Source organism: Frankliniella occidentalis, unplaced genomic scaffold, assembly GCF_000697945.3.
Source record: "Frankliniella occidentalis isolate FOCC.00 unplaced genomic scaffold, Focc_3.1 Scaffold170, whole genome shotgun sequence".
Taxonomy (NCBI): Eukaryota; Metazoa; Arthropoda; class Insecta; order Thysanoptera; family Thripidae; genus Frankliniella; species Frankliniella occidentalis.
The window spans coordinates 433,454-443,484 of record NW_026267296.1 but is presented as its reverse complement, the minus strand read 5'-3'; the positions used below and the strand labels follow the sequence as shown (position 1 = coordinate 443,484).

The window sequence follows — 10,031 nt, the reverse complement described above, 5'->3', positions numbered from 1 at the left end:
AAGGGGGAGGGGGGAGATTGTCTGGCCTGAGGGCTGGGAGCGCCTTGCGTGGCCAGAGGCAGTGACCCCGGGCCTCGCCGACCCGCGGCGCGCCCCGGAGCCCCCCGCGGGGTACTGGGGGCCTGGGGGCCGGGCCCGCTCAGGCAGGCCCGCTGGGCCGGACAGGGGCCGCGGGGCTGTTAGCCGCGGGGTTGGGGCAGTTGGGGCCCGCACGACGGCCCGCACGGCCCGTAAAGCGTCGTCCTGCTAGCAGTATCGCTTGGACTGTCCGCTCGGTAGCGCCAGAGCGCCAGCGGCCCCTCTACTGTCCCTCGCGTCCAGTCCCTCGCTCTATCGCGCCAGGCGTCGTCGTGCCTGGTCGTCGGCTGATCAGTCAGTGCCAGGGTGAGGGTGCAATAGGGAGGGAGGCGAGGCGCGCAAGCTGGACGTTGTTGCCTCGGAATGTGAACTCGGCGTTGTCGGTTTTTGTGGGTTCATTGACTTACAGAGGACCTTCGAAAAAAAAAATGTCACCGCTTGAGTTCGAATTCACGGCTTCGCAGTGTTTGCGTGCCTTTTAAAATTTCTCTCCCTCTTTGCAACCCTCCGGGTGTGACTTCTCAATGCTTCTCTATTACCCGTCGCTGTGCAAAACTTTCTCAAACTTTAACCTCGTTGCGATACGCAATACGCTACCTGCTATGACATCCCTTTTTTGGGAATTTGAAACAGCCCGCGCTACCCCTAAGAAGTTAGTGACACCAACATGACACCGCCGCCGTGTCTCAGACTGTAACGTAAACATACCAGAGATAATAGCCGTTGTCTCTAATCATACAAAACGACCCTCTGAATCAAACCCCAGACCCTATTGATTGGCTATGGATATTCGTATTGACTTATTTTTTTAAAACATTCTTTTTGGTTCTTACCGGTTGGGGGCAGAAGGGGAGAGAGGGGGGGGGGGGGGGGTCGGCTCTGTGCTCGACCTAGCCAATGACTGGCCAGCAAGTCAGTGTGTTGTTCTGTCATGTCAAGCCGTCATGTTTTCGTGTCTGCTATGGCTTGAAACTACCCCTTTTCGCCATCCGCCTGAAAAATGAACCAGGCAAACAGTCTGAAATTTGACAAGTTGGCGCCTGTTCGCCAGAGTCCCACCGCCGGCGTGGCCACGCAGTCCATGACGGTCTCCAGCGGAGAGGTGAGCCCCGGGGGCGCCAGGCGCTAGTAGGTTAGGCCCCTAGCTGTGCCCTACGTGCCCCGTGCCCCCAGCCCCTACCAGCCCCCTGCCCTACACAAGCCTCCAAGCCGAGCCTGCCTGGCCTGCTGTATCGATTCGCTGTGGGGTCCCTTCTTGCATTTTTAAAGCCCCGACGCGGCAGTGCAGGCGCCCTGGCGCGACTTGTGACCGCAGTTTTACTGCTTAAGGGAGGGCTTTTAGACAGAGTGACACTCCTGGGGCACGATAGTTGACAGTGTTGTCACGAACTAAGAATAGGGTCATAACCCTACCGGGTCTTTGACGTGTAGCCGTGGAATCTGCGGTCCAGCGAGGTTAAAGTGCACAGAGAGGGCTTTGCAGAGGGTGTCTCATGGCTCAAGTCAGACCTGCCTGTGTGGCACTATTGCAGGTCTAGTCGGGAATGTTTCCCTGGAAGTACTTAATAGTGGAGTAGCTGCATCTCTTGAATAGATATTCTGCTCTGTTAGAAGAAGTGTTTTCATCATGACAAGAATTACTGTGAAAAATGATAAGGTAATTGGGTTTGCGGCCAATTACATTGTTTTGCCTTTAATTTAGTTTTTTAAATTGCCCTCAATTTTGTTTTATTTTTTAAGTAGTTTCTTTTGCACTTTGCTGTTTGTACACTTTGCTGATTGTACACTGTGCTGCGATTTATTTTTTGCACACCGAATTATTTTTTGCTTCATGTTGGCCTCTTAAATATCAAAGTATTTTCGTTTTTTTAAAAAATTGGAAATTTGTTGTGCTACTTTATTTTTCAATGCCTGTGTCACTATAGCCAAGAAATTTAAAGATTTTGTTGTTGTAGAAAGAGTAATAACCAGCCTTAGAATAAATCCATCTCAAACAATTTTGATGACTTTTAAAATGAAGTGAAAATTCCACTCAAACAACTTACAATGTGTAACATTACCCATAAACTTTAATAGTTCATTGAATCTTATGTTCAAATTTGATGATCATTACATTTCAATTAATCCCTCTTAATCTTTAATTTAAGATTCCTTTCATATGGCTAAACAGTGTTTCAGGTGTAAACATCACTTCTGCAATTCTTTGACTAGCACGTAAGCTAAGAAGACGGAGGAATATACTTCCTAACAAGTAAATTATTTTGTAAGTGAATGTGAAAATTTGTGATCTTTAGCTTACTGAGAGGGTGGTGGTGGTGGTGGTGGTGGTGAGTGGTGGTATATAGCTACTCTTGAATTCAGGCAATAGGGAAGGAAATTAGTATAATTTTTCATTTTAGAGCTTGCTTGTTTGCCATAAATTTTCTCTGCGTATTTGGAGAACGTAAACCGAGCATGGCTTGTAATTGTTGAGTGAAATACACTTATTGGGGTGATACCATGTTGCCAGTTGTGTGAAGGACTATTCATGTTACAGCTTTTCTGTAAACTTTATTTCCTAGCTGGCAATTAATTCTTTGTCTGAACAGATAGAAGATGTCAATTTTGAAATGTTTGAATTAGAATCTAAATATTGCCTGACATAAATATTAGACTATACTCAGTTAAAAACACACATTTATTTTACTTTGCAGCAGCAACAAGCCCAACAGCTTCAGCAGCAGCACATAGCTGATAGACCAGGAAAACCGCTATCTCCAGAAGAACAGTTCAACATGTGGCTATCAACAGGAGAAGTCAGTTCCATGGCTGTAGAGGAAGTTGCATCTGTACTCCAAGTAGATGTTCGAACTGGTCTGTCTTGGCGTGAAAGCGAACAGAGAAGGTCTCTCACTGGCTTGAATGAGCTTGCAGTTCTTCAAGAAGATCCAACATGGAAAAAATATATAGAGCAGGTTTGTTTTGTTTGGCATCAGCTGTCATTAACGTTTAATATTCTGTCCTCTATACATTCTTTTATGTTTCTTTAGTTTAAAAACCCTTTGATAATGCTACTTTTGGGATCAGCTGTTGTAAGCATATGTATGAAACAATACGATGATGCAGTATCCATCACAGTTGTAAGTTACTACCACCAGTTCTTGATTTGACTTAACTACATTCACTGCCCTCCTGTGACTCATTTTTTTCCCCCAGGCTATTATCATCGTGGTTACTGTGGCATTTGTTCAAGAGTACCGGTCTGAAAAGTCACTTCAAGAGTTGACAAAGCTCGTCCCCCCTTCATGTCATTGGTAATTTCTTTTTTGAGGCAATAAGAATTGTCTTGTTTTGGGGTAAGTTCATTGAGGCAGCAGACTTTCATACCTAAAATGTTGCTTTTCAGTGTACGTGAAGGACAACTTGAAACCTTCCTCGCCAGAGAATTGGTACCTGGAGACATTGTGTATCTATCTGTAGGAGATCGTGTCCCAGCTGACTTAAGACTTTTTGAGACAATTAAATTGGAGATTGATGAAAGTAGCTTCACTGGGGAAACAGAACCAGCTGTCAAGAGCACATCACCGATAATGAAATCTAATGGACATAGCTCAAAAACTAATATGGCGTTCATGGGGACACTGATTCGGTCCGGGAATGGAAAGGTAAATCTATGACCTTTTTTTTCTATCCTTCATTCATTTTCTTGTGGCGAATTTCAAAACTTTCTTCTATTTAATATCAGGGTATTGTTATCAATACTGGTGAGAGATCTGAATTTGGAGAAGTATTCAAAATGATGCAAGCAGAAGAGGCTCCGAAGACACCCTTGCAGAAATCCATGGACAAGCTTGGCCAACAGCTTTCATTTTATTCGTTCTGTATAATTGGTCTTATAATGCTCCTAGGATGGTTACAAGGACGACCAATCATGGACATGTTTACCATTGGCGTAAGGTATGTTTTTCATTTCTAATTCTTCTGCCTGAGTTATTAATTCTCAAATAGAATGCAAGGTAACTAAAAGTCCTAAATCTGTACAGCTTGGCTGTTGCTGCTATTCCAGAGGGGCTTCCTATTGTGGTGACAGTTACCCTTGCCTTAGGTGTAATGAGAATGGCTAAAAGGAAAGCAATTGTAAAGAAGCTCCCCACTGTTGAAACTCTCGGTAATTTTCATTGAAATTTTATTTTATTTTTCAAGTTTTTAGTTGGACCCTCTCTAATATTGTCAATTTTTTTCCAGGTTGTGTTAATGTTGTTTGCTCAGACAAAACGGGGACTATAACTAAAAACGAAATGACTGTGACTAAGCTTCTAACTTCAGACGGATATGCAGCTGAGGTTTGTTTAAACTGAAATTCCGAAACAAACAACTTAAGGGGGCTTTTATCTCCCTAAATGCATTTTTGGTACATTTGTCAATAAAATTAGTTTCTGAGCCTCTGTAGGTGTAGGGATGGAACCTGAGGGGTCAATTTGTAGTCCTTGTTGAACTGAAACAAACAAGCTATTGACCAGTTTTTTATCACCACTTTCTCCGGAGAAATCTTGCGCGGAAACTTCAAAAGAAGATATCCTATTAAAATTGAAGTGCACACCTGGGACCTCTTTAAAGTAAAGTTCATGGCATTCTGATATTGTTAATGTGTTCCCTTGTGTTGAGAAATATACCCTCAGGTTCCATCCCTACACCTACAGTGGCTCAGAAACTAATTTTATTGATAAATGTACCAAAAATGCATTTTGGGAGATAAAAGCCCCCTTAAACTGTACTCAATTCCTAAAGAAGAACTGGTGCCTTTGAGTCATTTGAGTTTGCCCGTTCTTTCAGGTTACTGGGGCAGGATACAATGACCAAGGTGAAATTCGAACCCATAACTGTGATGTCATGGAAACAGCCTGGCAGTCTATCTACAGGCTTCTTGAGGTTGGCTGTCTTTGCAATAATGCCAAAATCAGTAATGAAGTTTTGATGGGGCAACCTACTGAGGGTGCCTTGTTGGTTGCTGGCATGAAGGTTTGTATTGCCGTTCATTCTAATTTTTTTTTAATGTTCTCAATATTTAATCTAAATGTTTTAATACCCATTTAACATCTTATTTGTTCAATTTACAGCATGGAATTTATGATCTACAACAAAAGTATGTTCGCCTGCAAGAGTTTCCATTCAGCTCAGAAGAAAAGATCATGGCGGTGAAGTGTGTACCAAAATATGACGATGTGAGATTTCTGTTTCCTGTTCAATCAATCAATCAATCAGTTAATATAGATAGTTATTCTCTATAATGGTTTATTGCTCTCTACAGACCAAAGAGGAAATATTTTTCGTTAAGGGTGCCATGGAAAAAATTCTTCCTTTGTGCACAAAATTTTCTCAGAAAGGCTCAGTGTACCCTATTAATGCCAAGAAACAGCAAGAATATTTAGGAGAGGCACATGATATTGCCAGGAAAGGATTGCGAGGTATTTAATTGCCAACAAAGCAAGCTTTTTTTTGCTTTTTTTGCCTTTCCTTGAATCAACCACGTTACAATTATTTTATTCTGTCATTGTATTTTTTCTTTAGTGATTGGGATGGCCAGAGGTTCTTCTCTTGAGGACTTGGTTTTTGTCGGTATGGTTGGTATATGTGATCCCCCACGGCCCCATGTGAAAGATGCAGTACAGATGTTACAGAATTCTGGTGTGCGCGTGAATATGGTAACTGGCGACTCTCAAGAAACTGCACTAGCCATTGGTACGAATTAAGTGACACTAAATCAGAAATCTAGAGAACCAGTTGAAATTTAATCATGGCCTTGTATTTTTACAGCTGCAGCTGTGGGCTTGGATACTGTACACCTTCAATCCCTCTCTGGTGATCAGATTGATCAAATGGGTGAGCAGCAGCTCGAGCAAATTATCAAAAGTGTCAGTGTATTTTATCGTGTTACTCCCAAACATAAGCTGTGCATCGTCAAGGTAAGACAACAACATCAGACATTTATTCCCAGTTTTACACTGGTGTTTTGACTCCTAAAATTTTTGTTTCCCAGGCCTTTCAGAAACACGGCATTATTGTCGGGATGACTGGTGATGGTGTAAATGATGGTGTTGCTTTAAAAAAAGCTGACATTGGTATTGCAATGGGAAAAAATGGAACAGATGTTTGTAAGGAAGCTGCAGATATGATTCTTATTGACGATGATTTTAAGACAATAATGTTAGTAGGAACGAAATCTAATCTTCACTACTGAAGCATCTATTTTTTGCACAAATTTTTGATTAATGGAATTAATTTTGTTTCAGAGCTGCTATTGAGGAGGGGAAAGGCATCTTCCACAATATTCGGAATTTTGTTCGATTTCAGTTGAGCACTAGCATTGCAGCACTCTCTCTGATAGCTCTTTCCACCCTTCTTGGAATACCAAACCCTTTGAATGCCATGCAAATTTTGTGGATCAATATAATTATGGATGGCCCACCTGCTCAAAGGTATAGTTAACGTTGTGGGACTATTGAAATGCACTTGTTTATGTCTTTCTTTCTTTCCAACACAGCATACCTGATTTCAATTATAGGGCTAAGTTTGTTGTTTGTTTTGTTTTTAGTTTGGGAGTTGAACCTGTGGACAAAGATGTGGTCAAACAGCGCCCTCGTAATGTGCGAGAACCTATGATTACAAGGTCTCTTATTGGAAATGTTCTATCATCAGCCATTATTATAATTTTGGGGACACTATGGGTGTTCAAACGAGAAATGAGTGACAATTTTATCACAAAAAGAGACACAACAATGACATTTACTTGTTTTGTATTTTTTGACATGTTTAATGCATTGTCTTGCCGTTCTCAGGTCAGCTATATATTTCCTGTGGTACCCTCTTGTAGCTCTTTTGTCTTCTTGTTTTAATATTTGCTGTTTCATTTGCTTTCAGACAAAATCTGTATTTTCAATTGGTTTCTTCAGCAATCGAATGTTTTTGTTAGCTGTTACACTTTCTATAGTGGGGCAGATGCTGGTCATCTATTTCCCACCTCTTCAGATGGTTTTCCAGACGGAAGCTTTGTACTTGACAGGTAAGGTCAGAGTTGAAAAACTTTATGTGCTTTTAGCGCTTACCCTTTTCCTACAATCTCTACATTTAAAACCTTTTATTTTACAGATATTATTTTTCTTGTTGCTCTCACATCAACGGTATTTATATTTTCGGAACTGAAGAAATTATTCGAAAGACGCATGGAGACTCGTCTTCGATCCATCAAGTCTGATCTCGACTTTGTATGACATCCGGTTTTCTCCGGCGGAAAAGCTAGTCGCCAAGACTAGATGATTCGTCGGATGAGTCTTATATGACTCATTACAGAATACTTTTGAGTGTTCGGGAAGTGACACATCCCCTAGTCAAATCACCAATCTCTGTTGTGTCATTTCCACTGAACTTGAAGAGAGAAACTCATTAACTCCTCTATACCGTTTGCAAGAACTTGTGCATTGCTGAATGTGAAAATCGAATTCCTGTGCACCCGTTTGGCTTCAAAACTTTTGAGGGAGGTGTAAGTATTATTGAGAAATGTATACAGGTCCTTAAAAATCATCTCGAAGTATTGTCAGCTGTTTTTGTTATTTGTTCATATTTATGTTTTATATTGTGACAACAAGTTGAATGTAACCTGACCAAATACTGGTTGAAAGCCTAGGTTAAATCGCGATTTTTGTAAACCAACAGGAACACTGTTGCACTCAACATGTCAGAAAAGTGTGGCTCTGCCACTTGTTAATATAATTGGATATTTATGTAGAATTGAAAGCAGGTGATTTGCTTGTGGTGCTCTCATCTTGGCTATTCACCACAATGATACTCATTTCCATTTCTCTATGGTAAATTCATTGGTAAGACCTCTTTGTAGGAGAACTCTTCCAATAAATTGAAAATGAAACAAATCTTAGGATAAATTTAGTTCAGTCAGAAGAGTAGCTTTGTTTTGCCAAGTTACATTTTGCAGCTATCCATATTTCAAACTGGTTCTTACACACATTTTAGGACTTCTTTTCTCAATTCTATAAAACTAGAAAGAAAATAGTGTAAGTTTATTGTGAGCTCTAACATTAGAAAAATGAGCCTGATTCCTCTCTGTTCTATGATGCCATCTCTCATCAAAGCTGTTGACTTGGCTGTGGAAATGCATACCATTGATTTCACTTTCCCATGGAACAGGTTGGGTGAAGGGGCTGAGAACCCCATGTACTTAGTGAAACTGGAACTCGTAGCACAGTCAATAGCATGTGTTTTCTCAGTTTCTCGTACAAATTTACTCTGTGATATGGATTGCTGTCTCAAGCTTTAGTTGCATCAGCGATTTATTTATAAGGAAACCAGGCACTTTCTTTAAGTGTTATGATAATTAGCAAAATTTTTGAGTTAGGTCAGTGCCTTTTGCACTTCACAATATTTCTTAATTGAGTGCTTAACAATTCACAATGAACTGTGTGAGTGTGTGTGTTGAAAATGTATTACTTTTGAGGCAGTGTGAAGCCTATACTTGTTATCTTATTAACGGAGTACATTTGTTAAAATTGTCTATTGGATTGATTGAATGAATGACAGGCTAGACCATAAAGTTGCTTTTACCTTAATCGTTGAGGATTAAATAAGTGATAAATATATTGTTAATTACAAATGCTATTTCATGTATTGTATCTTATCTTGACATTTTGTTGTTCTATATGTTTTGAGAATGTGCCTTTTTGCGCCTTTCCTTCAGCACAAAGTGTGTGAGCTGGCACCATAGCATAAAGATTTTTCTTACCTTCAGGAATATCCTTAAACTAGCATGCAAGGTCCTAATTGTTGACTGAAACTATATTATTAGTTCCTCCTAGAGTTTTCTACTTGCCTTTTCATTTCTGTCATCATAGAGACTTTTCCTTCAGAATTTTGTATCTATGGAATGAATGTAAAAGCCGTGGCTAACTAATTATTGTAGTTGGTGAGGTTTTTCTCTCCTAATGCAGTTAGCCCCTACCCTCTCCCATCTATATTTTGAGGTTTTAGTGCCTTCAAAATATTTTCTAATAAATTTGTATTGCTTTGCCTTACCTTACCGTAAGTAATTTTAATGTAATCCTTTTTATTCAATTATCTTACTTGAAAACAGTTTTCTTCTTGAACATTCCTTATTTTTGTCGCAACATTGAAGGTGGAATAATTTCTTGAATTCATACTGTGTGCTAGTTAGGCAAACTGGCCACCTCCTTTTGCTTTGCATTTTTGGATGTATATTCATCTCAAGTGCAGCAGTTCTAAATAATTTTGAACAGTTCTTGCTGTGTTATTCCTGCTGCATACTTCTGTTAAGTAGACTCTATATTGATTGTGTTGCTTTTTTTCCCTGACATTTTTGGAAGTTTTCAATGCACTTTTGATCATTCTTTTGCTTGTTTTCTTTGGTTGTGAATTTTAGTGAATCTCACTTAAAGTTAGCACTAAATTTTTTTATATCAAATTACTCCACAGCAACAAAGTAAAAAGTTAAGGTACAGGCATACTAGTGAATATCACTTAACTTTTATGTAGTATTGTCAAGTTTTTTGTCCTTTCCCACTCATTGTGTTTTATCTTTCTACCGAAATTCAAAACATGTTGCTGAGAAATATACCTGTTGTCAAATGATTTGTGATCAGTGTCATTTTCACCAGAAGTTTATCCCCCACCCAAATTTTGCTACCACACTTTTTTTCTTGCAGGATTTTTACTGGCATCGGTGGTTATTTGTGGGATACATACTTACACACTTTTTGGGAATCAGCCAATCAGAGGTGTGAAAAACCCTGTGCGCCTGCACTACATTGAAATCAATAATTCAGTGGAGATCAATTATGAAAACAACTATATTATTGTTGATTATGATTCAAGGGACACATTGGGAGGGTTGGGGAACATCTGGTAGGTCCCCTCACTAGAAGGTCCCCCCCAATTATTTTATGATTTTT

The 10,031-nt window shown here is 40.1% G+C and overlaps 1 protein-coding gene across 1 annotated transcript; it reads left to right on the top strand.

The window, feature by feature from the left end:
- Positions 1-962: 962 nt before the first annotated feature.
- On the top strand, positions 963-9,711 carry LOC113214284 (calcium-transporting ATPase type 2C member 1). The gene is made up of 18 exons (XM_026433601.2): positions 963-1,180; positions 2,772-3,032; positions 3,108-3,197; positions 3,274-3,371; positions 3,464-3,722; positions 3,803-4,014; positions 4,101-4,225; positions 4,303-4,400; positions 4,891-5,076; positions 5,175-5,279; positions 5,366-5,522; positions 5,626-5,796; positions 5,872-6,020; positions 6,095-6,261; positions 6,348-6,533; positions 6,650-6,893; positions 6,976-7,117; positions 7,204-9,711. The coding sequence occupies exons 1-18, from the start codon at positions 1,079-1,081 to the stop codon at positions 7,323-7,325; spliced, it is 2,874 nt and encodes a 957-aa protein (XP_026289386.1). The 5' UTR covers positions 963-1,078; the 3' UTR covers positions 7,326-9,711.
- Positions 9,712-10,031: the final 320 nt, after the last annotated feature.